At 46.5% G+C, this 16921-nt stretch overlaps 1 protein-coding gene across 2 annotated transcripts in view; it reads right to left on the bottom strand.

Moving 5' to 3' along the window:
- cntln (centlein, centrosomal protein) overlaps positions 1-16921 on the bottom strand; it is a 71250-nt gene that overhangs the window by 29016 nt on the left and 25313 nt on the right. For both annotated transcript variants that reach the window (XM_040187167.2, XM_040187168.2), the window contains exons 12-16: positions 15192-15313; positions 11721-11837; positions 5803-5903; positions 3250-3347; positions 1814-2352 (exon numbers count right to left, since the gene is read on the bottom strand). In XM_040187167.2, the coding sequence (XP_040043101.2) occupies positions 1814-2352; positions 3250-3347; positions 5803-5903; positions 11721-11837; positions 15192-15313 (977 nt within the window). The remainder of the gene's footprint in view (positions 1-1813; positions 2353-3249; positions 3348-5802; positions 5904-11720; positions 11838-15191; positions 15314-16921) is intronic.

The raw sequence follows: 16921 nt of genomic DNA, 5'->3' as shown, positions 1-16921 counted from the left end.
TAGTGAACAGAGTGACACCAAGCGTCGCTTTTCCCTTTTCTGAATTCTTTTCTTCTCAATAAGTTGTGATGAAGTGTATTCCAGAGGTAATTCTAACACAATCCTGAACAACACACAACAATTCAACACGTTTCGGACCGATATTCCTCCACCTGCTTTCATTCTGTCTGACTCTGAAACAGAACTGCTGATCTGCTCAAAATGGTCAGATGCCTCCAGCAGCTCAAAACCTGAGAGAGCCAGAGGCAGCTATAAAACGGACAGGGGGGAAAAAAACAAAGACTTGTCAGTATCCTTAACGAGTCGGACATCTTTATTCGCCACTATTTAAGCCAAACCTCCTTAGGCAGAAATACTGTATTTCCGGGGAGCGCCGACCAGCACTACTGCTGAAGAAGACCGCTGTGAGATAAGACACGTAGAAGGCTCCACGGTAACAAATCAGCTGCCAGACGCATTTAATAAGACAACATATCGGAAGGCTTTACAGTAACAAATCAGCTGACAGGTGCCTTAAATAAGACAACATCTCCGTTCTGCACAAACCCACTTAGATCCTCCTCTCAGGTAAAGCCTACATTAGACGGCTGCTTATTAGCCACATGGAGGGGCATTAGGAAAGCGGGGCGTAGCTGCACCCGGTCCCTGCTAAACAGCCTCATGTGGATTGAGAAGGGGTGGATTACAGCCTGATGAATTAGTCTGTGAAGAAATGGGGAGTTAGAAAGATCAGGAAAAACAGCGAGCGGACACGGAGAGAGAGAGAGAGAGAGAGAGAGAGAGTGGAGGGAAGTATCAGCGATACCACATCAGCCCGACCATCACTCAATAGATGTTGGCTCGGTGGCTTTTTTTTGTGCATAAAACATGAAATAATTACTGTCGATGGTTCTTAATTTAGAGAGTGTTAAACAGCTTGTAGACATCTGGTACCGAGCCGAGTAGGGTCATTCAAAATTTATCCAACTAAATGCGAGGAGAGGAATGAGTCAGGGGGGTAAGATTGAAGGTGTGTGTGTGTGGTGTTGGTATCTGTGTGTCGGGAGGGGATCATAGGGGGCGGTTGGAAGAAATAAAACTAGCGCACACACACACACACACACACACACACACACACACACACACACATTTGTGAATTTACATGCCACGGGATATCCAACATGACTAGACGCAGGCTGGTGTTACCTTCTATACATGTATGGTTGTGTGTGTACGGGTGGATGATGGGTGTGTGGCGGGAGGGGGGCTTGATACTTGCAGTGGGATCCTTAGTGCTGTCAAGAGGAGAGGGGGGGGGCTTGTGAATATGCAAAGGACCAGTAAATTAAATCAAACTGCCAAACTGTCAATTTCGAGGTAGCGTGACTAGTGCATGAAAATGGCATCACTGGAAGGTATCGGGGCTTTGGGGCGGCCCCCTTATCCCCGGGCTTTCCTGGCAACGGTTCAACTTTGTGTGGAGAGGTGGCTAATTTTGCATGCAAATTTCAGTCAATAAGCTCCAAGCAAGGCATCCCAGGATATTTCAAAGGATCTGACAGTAGTCCCCCCCCCCGCCCCCTTCCTTCTCTCCTTCTCTCTATCATTCTTCCTTGCATTCTTCTTTTGGCTTCTGAATACCAACTAGACAGAAGATGAAATTCAATCACCCATTTGCTTATGCTTTGCATATGCACGTTGTCCCCTCGATGCTTCGTGCCCCCCCCCCTCCCCCCCGCCCTCCACAATTCAACCCGCTCCACTCCTAACACCAAGAAAAATAATGAGGAGGGTGCCTGAGAGAATAAGTGCATCTGTGTGTGTGTATCATTACCTATCGACGCTCATATCCTCCCACTCGTCCTTAGTGGGACTGGGGCTGCGGCCTTGCCAGCTGATGGCTTGATTGGCGCCGACTGTTCGGTGGCCGCGCTGGTGTAACGGACCTCTGAGCCTCGTTGTTTTGAATTTGACCTTGCAGCTGATGTTACTCGGCATCCCGGCTGCCCGCGCTGGTGCTGCCGCTGCCGCCGCACGGTTCCTGTGGAAGTCCCTGGCCGCCCTGAGGATCCCTAGATCCTGTCTCAGCTTCAGCAACTGCTGATGGAGCTTGGTAGCCTCTTTCCGAGAGGCAGCCAGCCGGCCTTCCAAAGCCGCGATCTCGCTGCGGTGCCGCTCCCCCTGGGCCAGGGCCCGGGCCCGGGCTGCCTCTTCACGGACAGCTTCCTGGGTTTGCACGTGATCCAGGGAGGCTTGCAGTCTGCGGCAGTTGTGGGCCAAGTCTTCCTTGGCCTCAAGTAGCATCTCTTTCTCTTCCCTCAGCCCCTCGGTCTCCTCCTCCAGGGACAACATCTTACGCTCCAGCTGCTCTATCTAAAGGAGTCAGAGATACGGGCCCTCAGTGGTACAAACTTTGTGTACTGTTTTTTTAAAAACTTTTTTAATACAAGTTGTTTTTAGCAAAAATTATCCACCTTCTGGACATGCTGCTCTTGGAATGCTAGTTAAAACAGCACCATGAAAAGCTGTTATTGTAACGAGGACACTGGATGTTATCAGACAACATTTCTGTTAGAAGCTAATTCTTTATTTGACCTGCGTGTGGTAGCATGCACAAAGTGTTTTCCCTCCCAACGTGCAAATGCATATAATGTGCATGTACAGCCGAACCAATGAGGGTTGTCACAACCCCCTCTCCAGCCTGGCAACACCACGGACATCCGACTAGCACCCCCGTACGCTGATCGCCCTCTTCAACCAGGAGCACTTAGTGTATTTGTCAGATCTTTGGTGGAGACTGTTTAAGAGAACAGTGCATGCCTGCTGGGTTTGTGCCTCCAGGCAATTTCCCCCTTTTATTTGGTTCCCACTCTGCCTGCTGGTGAAGACTGGTACCTTTCAAAAAAAATTAGATGGCTATCACCACTCTTGATGATTCACTGCAATGGCGGCAGAAAGGGGGGGTGGATAAAAATGCACCCCTCCGATTCAACATTTATGTTAAATGATCTACTGTTTTCTGGGACAACTTAATAAAATGTTCTCTGCTCCACCCCTTCAGTTGTTATTTGTGATTATTCTGAGAATGTTTTTAACTGTAAGAATAAACAAACTACTTCCAGGATAACACCGATTTACTTTGGAATCGTTCTCGACAGAGACCCCAAAAAAAGCCCCCTTCTCTGAGAGGCTTTGTGTTTGAGTTGCGGCTCTTTTGGGCTCTTTTATTGGAAATGACAAAGAACACTCAGTGACGGCATAGTGCTGTACCTTTTTAAATGACTGCTCCATACGCTCTGAAGAAACAGAAAGCTTTTTCGGTGTGCTGCTCTTGACCCGGCGCTCCTGTAGCACTTTGTGAAGCAATTCTGCAAAAGGGAACAAAGCTGCTTATTGTGACATGATGTGTCAAACTCAGGCGGCTCAATCAATAGAATGATAAGAAAGAGGGTACATTAAATCAATTAGCATTACTAAGGTCTATTTTCTTTCTAAAAAGGTCCAGTTTTTTTCTCTCTTCTGATGTCAATCAAATCAAAAGAAAAGCAGGTTTTCACAGGGACTTGAAACAGCACAGCTAAAACCTGCCGCCTGTTTCTCAAAGAGCCTCGTTTTCCCACTGATTAACAGGAAGGTGTTTTATTTAGTAGTCCATGCGGAAATAGGAAAACAGTGTTCAAAAGCGCACACTGCTGCACGCTATGTGCAGCCTCCCTCTCTCGCTCTCGAGGGATCTTAAACAAGCGAAGAGAAGTGCTCGAATCCCCCCGTGAACACACAGCCCCGGGCTGCACTGCTTTGTAGTCCACTGTGTTTCCCCAATGGACAACTAATCTCCGCAGACAAACACGCTGCTTTAGTCTGAGAACTTTAATAGTGGCCCCCGACAAACATATGATTTGGTCCTTATGATAAGGACAGAATGAACGCAGTGCGTTATTCACGTGCGTGCGCGATCCGACGAGCCTCGGCGTCGCTGCTCGACGGCAGAAAACAATGGGAAACTTTTTCCGCTTCTCATTCTTTCCTGTGAAACATTTAGGACGAGGGCGACCTAAATGAATTCACGCAATGAGTCTGCAAGCGTTAAATATTCAGGACCCCGACTTTTCAGGTCAGTTGATCTTTCGGGAAGGCGAGAGGCCTTAGAAGGGGAGAGTTAAGGAGTGAGGGCTCTGTTTCCAGGAGCCTCTGCTCCCTCGCTTTGCATTTGACGCCTTGCCCAGGGAAGTTTGTTACTTTGAATTAGCCTGCTCTTTTGTCTTCCTGGTGCATGTCACATCCAATCAGACCGAGCACCAAATAGGACAGGAGGGCTGCTGTGTTCGCTGGCTACATAACCAGGTTGAGAGACAATTATCCAGCTTCAGTGCAGGCGGCTGGGGAGTTGGCACCTCGGCACCACCTTCGGAAGAAGACGCGGTGGCTCCCTAGTCACCCGCGGTTGGAGGAGGTCCTGGCACTGCGGCATACATTAACGTCCCTCCCACGTCTCTTCATGGGCTGCCCCCGTTCCTTTCATGTGCTGCCTTTCGTTAGTGTGATCCCGGGTGTGAGCGTTTCAACCCTGCATCGCTTTGATCGGGTCACAGAGGTTCCCCGGGAACAAGTGTTCTGGCCACAATATCTTTTTGTTAATAATGTTGACTTCACCGATTGACTCTAAACATATAGGGTTTACAGAGGTAAATGTTGCAAATTCTGTCCATGCCAATACAGCCTTTATTTATGTACAAAATAGGAATAATTATTAGAATTTATTCAGACAGTAACATTATCTATATTATATAACATTATCTTATTTTATCCATTTAAATCTAAAATTGAAATCCGCTGGCAGGGCCTCAAAGATTTCACAGGTTTTTGTATCAAAATCTATCTTTTGCTTAGAAAACCTGTAAATGGTTTGGTATTGTGTCATGTGTGTATTTTTAATACAGTGAGAATAAAACAATAAAAAGTGCTGGAGAGACAATTGTATTAAGCCGCTCTGTGCAGTTGGCATGGATTTCGTTAAAGTTTGGAGTTAATATTAATGATTTGTACAGGACAAAAGACACATATTGTCAGCCTTCTGCGTAACATCTATTTTCACTGGGTATTTTTCTGACAAGACGTGAAACTAAGTATGTCCTTTTTAATGGGCTTATTTCTCAGTATTTCTGACCAGACTGTCAATAAGAGAAGGATCCGCTGTTTTAATTAGTGCCATCCTATAAATCACACGCTTGCATCTCAATAGACGCAATCATCAGTTGTGAAGAAAATGAAAGTGATCGAGGACAGATTTGTTATTGAACTGGTTAATTAAGGCCAACGGTTGCGGTGGTCAACGTCTGACAAAAGCTTGCAGATTGGATTTACAAGTGATTCGCTTTTCAACATCAGGAATGATATATGCAGACAAGATGAACACTACTTGATCTCTCAATCAATTTGCGAGGAGTTGATCAAGTCTTAATTGAGTTTTCGCATTTATCCCGCCGGGAGTTGTCTTATTAATTCTGCTCACTAATAGACATGACCCAGAGGTAAAAGGATGGCTTAAAAGTGCCGTCATTTAAACACGTAAAGGGAAAACATCCAGTGACTAAATCTGTGTACTAAGCCTGTGGCAAGATCCTTGACATTGTAGAGAACAATACAGAAACCCAATGCAAGAATAAGAGCATTAGAATGACAATTTGAATATTAAAAAAATGAATGAAAGACGCTTCAACAATAACAAAAAAGGCTTTTCAAGGGAGACAGAAAGTGACTTTAAAGAGTTATGACTCTCATTTTTTCCATTCATGAAATAGAATAAAGAAAAGAAGGGTTCACCTTGGTGTTCATTAGCAAGACACAAGTGGAGCTCCTTCACCGTGGCCCGGTCCATGGCAGCCTGGACTCGCAGCATGTCCAGCTCCTCTTCTACGCCCGCCCTGCAGTCACACACACAGGGAACTCTGCTTTACACTGCTCCCATGTCAAATCTATTCCAACATATAAATGGCATAAGACAATTTGATCCATTGGATCCAACTGTGGGATTCACTATTATAGAAACTTTTATTACACATTTAAGCTCAAATCTTATGCGCTGGCTTTCTCCTCCCAACAGAAAAGAAGACATTGTTAAAAACCAACTAATTAAAATGCTTTTTAATTCATCTGGAAATCAAAGTGACAAGCAAACATGAAACGCCAAGGTAGGAAAGTACACTGTGTGTGTGTGTGTGTGTGTATGTGTGTGTGTGTATCACAACAGACAAACAGACCTGAAAGCGTGCCCAATTACCTCTCTGCAATTAGCTTGATTCCTGCTAAAGGCTAATTATGTGGAGCCATGCTCGAGACTTTGCACTTTCAAGTTATTATTAGGACCCCAACTGAAGTCTGCGGAGGATACACACGAGCCCACTGAGACAACCACACCTGAAACACACACCTAATTCCCCTCCCCTTTGCTCCACAGAGTCAGAGAGAAACACCAGAAACAAGCTCCCACTCCTACTGGTGGCATTCTTCCCCCAGTTAACCTCATTACAACAGTAGGTCTTCCTCGTGGCGTACTTCCTAAGGCACGCAGCAGGCGCGGCCAGCGCCTTACACTCTGAAGTGTTCCACGAGTAACAGGCCATTTGTGGCTGTGGTGAGTATGGCAATTAACTCAAACTAGACACCGGTTTCCACCAATCTCATTTTGCGAGATCAACCAAAGAGATATTTCCATACCGGGTACCGAGAAGATGACGACTTGGGAAAGGTTATCGCCATAGCACAGGGAAGGAAATTAATTAGCTTTTTAGCCCACACAGTCCAGCAGAGGCCTTGTCTAATGGCTGACCGAAGCTTAAATAAGTACACACATGTGGGGAGGGTGGGGTGGGGGGGGGGGGGGGGGGGGGTGCAGATGGATATGTGTCGCTCCTCTATAGATTTTCCTCCATAAATGAACTCAAGTCGATGAGGCACCGTCCCTGCCTTATGTGTCCAGGCCGTTAATGGGACAAATGAGCTGAAATATGCAGTATGTGAAATCCATCTCCTGCTTCTCTTTTATGCCTTTTCGGATGCTGATGGTATTGACGTTAAACCGAAGTTCATGTGCATAACATTCAATTTTGTTGGAGGAGGAGAGGCATACTCTCTCTTGGATGAAGAAGGGATTCGATTGCAGACGAAGCTCATTGGCCAGAGGCCTCCGATTTCACAGCATACCAATTTGGAGATGAAAGAATCCTTATTCAGTAGCATTCAGTCGTTGCAGCGTGTGCACCAGATTTGCAATCAGCAGAGCTTGGGATGTTGCAAAAGCAATATTCAAATTTGGTGACTCATCATCAATATCTGCCAATGTTATTGCGAGGAAGAACAGATAAATACAAAATCAAAGCCTAGATTTGTCGACAAATTTGTTTGCATAGAACTATCATTTTGTCACATTTGCTTTAGTTTTGTAAAGCTGAATGATGTGAATGACAATGTTCCAGTGTGAAAAGTTGACATTTACATTTAGAATGTTAGTTTATCAAATTGGATCATTGACAGAACATTCTCATCTAATTTCAACCACATCTTTCAACCTACAGTTTACCGATTACAGTCTGACGCCTCACACGTTGCTTCCTCATGTCAGTACATCATTTAATTGACAGATGACTACTCCTTTCAACCTACTGGGGTCCCGATGATGAGAAAAGTCCAACTCTTTACCATACGTTAGGCTGCCCCCGGATAGCGGCAATTTATCCGAAACAATGTTTTCTTGTCGTGCCCTCGCAGTCACTAAGGAGAAAAGGGTTGTCTTCAACCACACCTGTAGTGAATGTCAAGTCCGTTCTTTCTTTTTTTTCCCCCTCCAATCTGAATACTGAATTAAATGAAGCGAGTCGGACCATTTTCAATTCCCTCTCAACTTGGCCGCTTCACCTAAGGTAGAATAACACTCAGCAAGCATAAAAGCAAAAATAAGTTTCTCTGCTGAGCCCAAAGTAAAAGCACAAGACGGGTGTTACTTTTGGTAATGATGCGGTCTGCAATGGAAGTCTGTGTCTCACGCCGCTCTTTTGGCCCCCGTTTTTGAAAAACATTTTCTCTCTCGTGCAGCACTACAACTTCGGCCCTCAGCTATCCACTCCGTGTCATTTGATCTCGTCCCCACTTGCAGTTGCATCTAGCACAGCTCACAGCACAAACTGCCAGCATCCGTCCACAAGGGTGAACAAAACACAACATCATCTACAGCCATTGTGCTTTTGCGTGCCGGCGTTGTTCTTCTTCAGTTTCGGCACATTAAATACACAGGAACAGCAGGGAATACGGTGAGAAAGTGAAAAAAAAATCTTTAGCTTTTATAAAACTGGGGAAAGAATGTTTTTTGGGGGGAAAGTGGGGACCCTCTGGTTAAACTCTACAGGGCTGCTCATTCACGCAGGGAGTTTAGGTGGATGAGCCATCGCTGTCAGCGTAAATCGTGACTGTTGGAGTTTACATCTGCTCACTTATGTGTTCACCTCATGTTCAATAATGAGTGTGAGTTACGTTATCCTGCCACAGGCCACTGAAAGGTGAATGGGGAGTCTAGTGGAAACAACCTAGGACGTAGAGGTGTGTTGATGCTGCAAGGGTGTTCCCAATATGGAATAAAAACAACATCATAATGTTGTAATTATTAAAGATGAGGAACAGATACCACTTCTGCAGACTATTCAAATACGAGAGGACGCCGGCACAATGATTTCTCGAGTCTTCTGTATGTGGCAATTTTATTTCAGATTTGCTTCATAGAAAAAACTTTGTTTTTTTACGCTTAAATTTTGTCTTCATATGGGACTAGTTAACAATTGATGGCAAACCGAACCTTTCATCATAATTACCAAATGTAAAGCAAGATTTTATTTTTTTGCACAATAATTAATTGACCAAATAATTAATGAAGGAAAAAACCTTAGTTGTCAGAATAAGAAAACATGCATAAAACATTATGTTTGTGTGTGTGTTTGTGTGAGCAAATGTGTCCCTCCTCCAACTAAGCCCTGGTCCGGGGGGCAAAAGACTCTCATTACTTCTAATACCTTTTAGCAAATCAAGATGAAACGAAAAGAAATAAGAGGAATATGAGGAACATCGGGTTAAAATTGATTAAACTTAATTAGTGTCAACGTCGCTTATCGGGGAGGTTTGCGCTCGTAATGGTCACTCTCCACAGAGGAGCTTCCACCGCCGCTGCAGTGCAAATGATCTCAAAGGCTTTTTTCCCCAGTAATCGCTAGCTAATTTATTCTTTGATGTCGTCTGAGTATAGCATCTTAAGTCGGAGGGTGCACTGCGTGTGTTTATTCTGTTTATGGTGCCTAAATTATCCCTGCCTCTTTTTACCAACAGACCTTTAACAACAATTACCGCAGCACAGACACGGAGTGCCGCAGACAGATGCATAATGAGGCAGATAAAATGATCCCACTGCAAATTTTCTTTGCCCACCCTGCCCGTAGTTTCATGCCAGAGCGAGCTACTACAAACAGAAAGAAATCCCTTTTGAAAGTCAGCCTCGGTGTCAATTGTTTATGTGTAGGTGCCATTTGATTTAAACACACTTCAGTGTGCATTTGAGAGATATTCTAAACTGATAAAATGTTGAGATAGAGGTCTTCATGTCAGATTCTGTCAGTGCATAATCCTATGACTATATAAAGGAGATTTTGTTTCAGTTGTGGAAGTGCTGACAGAGTAGAAAGCAACAGGGCAGTCCCATACTATAAACAACAATATAACAAAAATCAGGAATCTTTAGACAATATCAACTTGGTTATTTACATTTCCAATCCACGTCAATCCAACGTACAATGAGACGTTCAATAATCACACATGGGTCGAATGTTCAGGGGTCCACACGCTTTTGACCTCATTGTCCTGTCTTAGCTATGTCTTGTTTAAACGCAATGAACAAAACCTTTTGCATATCTTAACAAGGTCCAAAGAGAGACCAACCCGTTAAACACAACACACCAAGACACCAACCTGTTAATAATACGCTATCAAACACTAAGCAAGTTGCAGCTTACTGCCTCCCCATTTGGATGAGCCGCAGGGAGCCGGGGCATCAGGCAAGCTGGTCATTTGGACCCCGCGATGGTGTTTAACGAGTGCTGGTTTTGGACAAGGTGATAGGGAGCATCTGTGCACGATATCATGACAATAAGGAGGAGCGAATGCGATTACGCTGAGACTCTCCTCTAAAGCCGGCCACTTGGCATTTAAAGCGTTATAAGGGGCCTTTATTTGGCCCTAAATTCTTCAGCTGCCAGGAGGTAATGACCCCTTAGTGGATCATTGCTAACACTTTGCATAACCTTCACAAGCACAATCATTATAACACGATCAACGGAACAACACGCTGCAACGTCCTTCCCGAATAGCTGGTAGTTATGCTTTCACAAACTCAGTGATGGACACACGTTGCCTTTTGGTTGCCTCTCAACAGGAATTTGCATTGCGTGGAAGTAAAGCTGTTCAGTTAAGCTGGTAAGTTTATGGAATATGGGCCACTGCTCGCTTTTTCATTTGGTTTTAACACGCTGTGCCGTGTGCAGATGCCCTGGAACGGACACCACGGCCAAGTTTACTTTGCAACGGCCACCCGGGTACGGAGGAGACCCTGGGGGTGAGAAAAAGGAGGAGATGAGGTGGAGCTGCTCCTGGGGGGCACATGAAGGGGATCAACACCAACCCCGCGAGAGCAGGCCGGTTACACAGCTGGGCATGAGGCAGGCCGCTTGCCGTCCCCTGTGGTTTCCTTCACAGGTCAGATCCGAGGGCCCTACTACGTGTTTTGCCGCTCTGCCCCCCCCCCCCCCCCTTCTCCAAACCATCCAGTGCTCAACTCTACTCGGCTCCAGTCGTGGCCGGGCAGGCAGGCAGGCAGACAGACGGACGGACATCCCTTAACAGGCAGCATCAGCGGCACTAGGGCTGCTAGCCTGTAATTAGCTCAGACAGCTCAGGCTTGGAGAGAGGCAGCCGGGCTATATCATAATGAGCTCAGCTGGGATTAGGAGGACAGGGCAGGGGGGTGAGCAGAGGAAGGGGTGGGGGCGGCGGGGGGCAAGTACCAGAATTCTGGCCTCAGCCTACTGCAGCATTACAGAGGACCGGAGGGAGGCAACTGGGAAGACAAGCCCGAAGAGGGGAAGAGGTACAGGATGGAGGAGGAAAGAGGTGAGGAGAGGTGAAGGCCGGGGGAGGCTTTAGGCCAAGCTTTGTGTAGCATCATAGAGGGTCAGTGGGAGTGGTACAGTTACAGGGGCTTCTCTAGATCAAACAAGACAGTGACTATGCTGCACCCGGAGACAGACTACAAGACAAAGACAGCCGGGGAGAAAGATAGAACGAAAATCTAAGAAAGGAATTAAATACAAAGCTTCTATTTCATTGAAGACACTAAATAAAGTAGGTTACGTATCTCATTGATACTTAATAACACCAGCAACATGACTAGAGTTTAGTGGAAATGATGATGCAATTTTACTTTGTACACTTTTATTTGTGAATTTGTGGGCAAACCATTTTTTTCAAATGAGCACAAATTCTCCGATCCTGGTAATGAGAGCCTGGTGGACGCTGCCAGTCGGGGGGGGGGAGGGGGGGTGGGGCACACTCTAATTCTAACACCCGCAAACAAGAAGGGACAGAAGAAGCGCTCAATGTGTCCGTGTAGAAACGACACCGCCGTGCAGCTTTGACAGCCGGAGACTTACTTTTCGATGGCGAGCTTCCTGGTGAGGTTTTTGAGGTAGGACAGCTCGTTCCAAACCGCATCGCTGTTCTCTTGTCTCAGCTGCCGCGGTTCTGCACGCTGCGTCCTTCCACCCGGCCTGGACACATTTACACAGAATGTATAAGAAGACAAAAAGTAGAAACGTAGAGGCAAACAGGAATTAAAGCGACAGCCTCACTTTTCCACAGACACACACACACAAACATACACACCTAAAGCAACCGTCCTAACAAGGGAAAATGGCTGGAATTGTACATCATCTTGCTGCCTCTGGCCAATTCACAAGGGGGTAACAAGGCCCCTTATTCTGGCTGTGTTTTTGTTTTTTAGCCATCTTTAGCAGTATTCAAATGAGCAGCCTTGACTCTGACATTTCAGTGGCGAATCGTGTACACGCGTACGCACGCCGGTTAAAGCCCAGGGCACTGCCCGTGTGTCAGGGCGTTGGACCATTCCCCGTGTGCCATGCAAATGTAGATAATGGCAAAAACACACTCACAAACGAGGTCATTCAAATGTCTACACCTCACTTATGAATACTTAATGACACTTTGCGCTCAGTGGCTGCCCCCTCCATTGAACTTCACCCTGCAACTCACACACTGTCCCCACTGCGCTCAACAGGCTCCCAACTCATCAATCAATCGAGGCCCGACGCACTCGATTCCAGTTCGCCCTTCATTTGCAAAAATAAAATGGCTTTCAAGCGAGAAATCCACAGATTGCGAGCGGAGCCGAGGACAATATTATTTTTGACTCACTCGCTCACACGAACACACACATACTCGACTTTCTCATTTCGTACTCAATCAATGAGGGGGATGCGTGGACATAGAGGGTTAGGGTCACTGCTATAGCGCAGTGGCCACGATTGGCTACGCAGACACAGGCACACTAAGCCAACACTACACAAACGCCGGTACCTGGGAGTTGGAGGCAACTGAAGAAGGGATAAGTGTTTTCATTTAATACTGCTAACGCCCCTGTGAGCAATTTGGAGCCCTTGCAATCCTTCATAGTGTATGCGTGTGTGAGTTTATATATCGGTGTTATCTGTGGGCTCGGGGTTAGTTTCCCGGAGTGCAACGGTTCTTAACGTATAATCTCACTGTATGGTCAGAGATTGATACACTTTTACACACTCTGAGGTACTCTAACTGCCCGGAGCTGTTAAAGTACATGATATTTCACCCACAGCTCGGTTTAAATTTCAGCTGTGTGATTAGTAAGTACGGTGGGTATCAACGCCATTCTTTATGAAAGGTGTATGAAGCTTTAGTAAGTCAAGCTAAAGCTTTTCCAAGCATTTTAATTTGTTTACAGTGGACCAAAAAGCTGTTGAACATGAAGCCATGAGAGAGCGATCTTCTTCAGGCCTCAGTGCTTTCTCCCCTATGGTATCCTAGTTTCCATTATTAAGCAGAAGGAAATAGGGAGAACTTTTCCGCGCCGCTGCGGCTAATTGCTCTGATTCAGGGGGAATCTGTTTATGGGCGCAACTTTGATCAGAGTACGGATGCTTTAATAACCTTTAATTTTATTTGCTCACCCTCATCATCCCCAGTCTGATTAAAAAACTTTTTTCCTTCCTTAATATAAATAAGAAGCTGGCTCCCCCCCCCCTCCACCCTTCTCCGCTATGCCATTTTGGGAAAATATTGTGGTAATGGTGAATGGCAGCATGGTTTCCTAGGGACCGGCCAACTGTGCACCACGCGCATGCTGATGAGCCCGCCGGTCTGGTCTGAGACCGGCTGGTACTTCTATCTTGAGGGGGACAGGTATTCACACACAGTGATGATGTCACACACCCTCCGGCCGTACAGCAAGCGATTGTTTAATCCCATAGTTAATTCTGCTGATGAGAAAATAGATGTCTGGTCATTTAATATCTGGAGAAAAATGATACAACTATCTAACATTTATATCAACATAAGTTGAGGTAACCTGTGTATATAAACACAGGCTCACATTGCGCTGCTCACACAAGGAGGGCTGACGGGTGGATGGGGGGGGGGGGGGGGGGACGAAAACGACCCCCTGCATCTTCCCAAAAATGCAACAACACAGCATGGAAGCTACAAGGAAATCCCTAACAAGCTCCAAATGCAATGAGACCGGATGCCTCTCCCCACTGACTTGTTAGGGCCCGATTTCCCAGCACTAATGGGAGTATTTAAGTCATTTTCTATTGTCTCTCATTCAGCATTGCATTGCCCCAGTGGGTTTAACAGCTATTTAAGGATGGGGCTTAATGCCAAATGAATGCCAGGAACATAACGGTGAGTGACTGGCTGGTGCCATGGAGGGCTCAGACTGAAAAGGGCAAAGCTGCTTATTTCATCAATTTTATGTCAAATCAGTCATGAAATACAAATACACTGACATTGATACTACAAACATATTATTATGGATTTTTGTTTTGTCTTGGTCTCTCTCCAGCCCTGTTCTCCCTATCACACAAACATACACAACACCAAGGCAGTCCAGCACACAGCATTCCTTTGATAACCTGCTAAAACGTGGCACAACGGCGTTGACACTGAGAGTTCTCTCTCTCCCCACATCTCCCCGTCTTTGTTCCCACTGTCTCAGACACATGCTGTTGAGCCGCGCTGAGCTGACATGAGCCGCGTCGAGCCCAGCGCTGAACACGCTCTCGCACTCGCTCCACTTTCACACGGGCTCACATTGCACTGCTGTTTTCTTTAATTAACCCGGAGAGGAAACCGCTGACGGGGGTCAACACTTTGCTCCCGTGCGGCCACCAAACATGTGCACCTTTAGTTACAATTTTATGAAAGACTCAATGATGCTGCTGGAAAGTAGAAACGGAGACGGAAGAAGTGGGGAAAAGGCCGGGACAACGGAGACAAAAATACCCTTATATTAATGACATTTCCCGGCACGTTTTGCGATTTGTGTAAAAATCCTGTGGTTTCTGGTGAAGATAACAGGTCGAGACAGGAAATGGATCCTCCCCCCTCCCCTCGTCCTCCCTCCACAGGCCTTCTCAAACACCTAGCCTCCTCCCCAGGACCAGACACCTCCTGCCTCTGGCTCTCACATTCTAATGAACGCTGGGGGAGAAGAGACGCGGAAGCGCACACGCACACACACACTTGGCACAAAAAGGCCCAAATTGACTGGGCTTAAAACCTCAGAGTTTTTCAAAGGCAAAGGAAGGAATTTCTTTCACTCTCCTAAATCCGACAATCGGGTCTTGTCAGACAACATGTGGAGAGCAATGAGTCCCTAAGACTCGTGCTGAGTGGTTTCAGGGGGTTATAACATCAGGCACGGCGAGGTGCTTTGAAAGGTCTCTCGCTGCCTGCTGCTGGAAGTTACCTCGAGTCACTTTGCGTACGCACAGGTCTTCTGTGTTTTATGTGCTGTGCATCTGACTATTGGCTCTCATTTGTAAACTGTGTTGTGTGGAGCGGGTACTCACACGCCATTCGATTTCTCCATGTCTTTCAGCTGGCCGCGGACTGTCTTGTAGCTGGTTTGGATGAGACACAGACGTTCACGCCGCTTATCGTGGGCCCTCCTCAGCTCGTCATTCTCCTCCATCTGAAAGGCACAGCGAGGGGACTTTTTCTCTCTCCAAAAGTGGTATGTGTCGAATTAGACACGACGTCACTGAAAAGGAGAGGAAGCCTCATTCACACTGTCACAGCGACGTGTCAGGGAAGCTGCGAAAAGCCCCTCACCGTCTACATATTTAAACTGGTCGGCGGCTGGAACACCTTTTCCTGACAGGAACCAGCAGGTTCAGATCCTTTTCTCTCTTCGCTTTTCCTCCCTGACAAGTGCTTCCACTCTCACTGGGAAACTGAGACATCATTAAGGGACGACATTTACACAAAGACTCAATGGGGTCACAGAACAACGAGCAGACACACACACACATGCACAGACTCTTTTACCAGCAAAGAAACTCACTTGCTGGAGTTACCGACTGATGACCAGCAAGTGTTGTGTCGGTGGGGGTTGTAACGGCGGATTTGTTGCTGACACTGTTGTTGACAGCTATTAAAACACTGCAGGATTGTGTTCTTGCTTTAAAGAGGGAGTAAGAGAAGACAACATATCGATTGTTCTTGTCAGGGTCACCCCTCTTACCCATCACACTGACCTTAACAGCGAGGGCGGTGCAGAAAACGCCTTCAGAATGTCGGACAAACAGAGGTGGAAAGAGAGCAAAGGACGAGAGAACGACAGCTGATGAAAAAAACAGGAAAGAAAGAAAGAAAGAGAGAAATTAGAAAGAGGAGACATGCGGGGAGCAAGGCGAAAGAGAAATTGAAAGAATGAGAGCAGGACAGCTTTCTGCTTGAGTGGCCAGGGCTGGGGAGAGTTGTCGAGCGCTTTCTGAAGGGAAGGAGCTTGTTTACTGCTGATATGACACGGCTGCCCTGCAGAGAGGGAAATGCGAGCCCTCAGCCCTGTTATTATTAACAAGGACAAAGAGAACAGAGAGCGCACAAACATGCACCAGACACACAACAGGTGCACACTCACTCACTCATTCACACACACACACACACACACACACACAAAATGCACATCCACACTGCCACTGTGACAAGTATGGATTTTCCCCGGTGCGGATTATTCACAGAGGACATCTGCAAGACATCCTCGGCCCCTTCGAGCTGCCCCCAACCTCTCAAAAACAGGGCTCTAATGACAGGGGCCGGACCGGGGGGAAGCGCTAACTGGTGGAACTATGATCTGGAGGAGGACGCAGAAGACTTGAGACTTGTGTGTGACTGACGGAGGGGGTGCGGGTGTGGGGGGAGGGCCGGGGGGCCGGGGGAGCAAGACGGAGCAAGTGTCAGGGCATTAGCCACATCATGGCTTCTCAGGCTCCTTACAGAGCTTCCCCTGGGCAGCCCAGCTCTGGTCATCAGGCCACAACCCCTGCCCACAGATCAATACACGCCCTTACTCAGCCAGCATATACTTCTGTGGACGTTCTCAAGCTGAAAAATAATTACACAGCAACAGCTACTGTTTACTTGAAAGTGTGTGGAAGTAAAAAAAAAACAAAAGAAGAAGAAAAAAAAAGGCATTATTATGAGGTTTGTTTGTCTACTGCTGTTAGCGGCTAAGGTCAAAATGTCAATGGTACAGGCTGGCGTACCCAATTTGAAAGGCATTCTTTTGGAAATAATT

This window comes from Gasterosteus aculeatus, chromosome 9, assembly GCF_964276395.1.
Source record: "Gasterosteus aculeatus chromosome 9, fGasAcu3.hap1.1, whole genome shotgun sequence".
Taxonomy (NCBI): Eukaryota; Metazoa; Chordata; class Actinopteri; order Perciformes; family Gasterosteidae; genus Gasterosteus; species Gasterosteus aculeatus.
The sequence above is the reverse complement of the archived record's forward strand: the minus strand, read 5'-3'. Positions and strand labels throughout refer to the sequence as shown.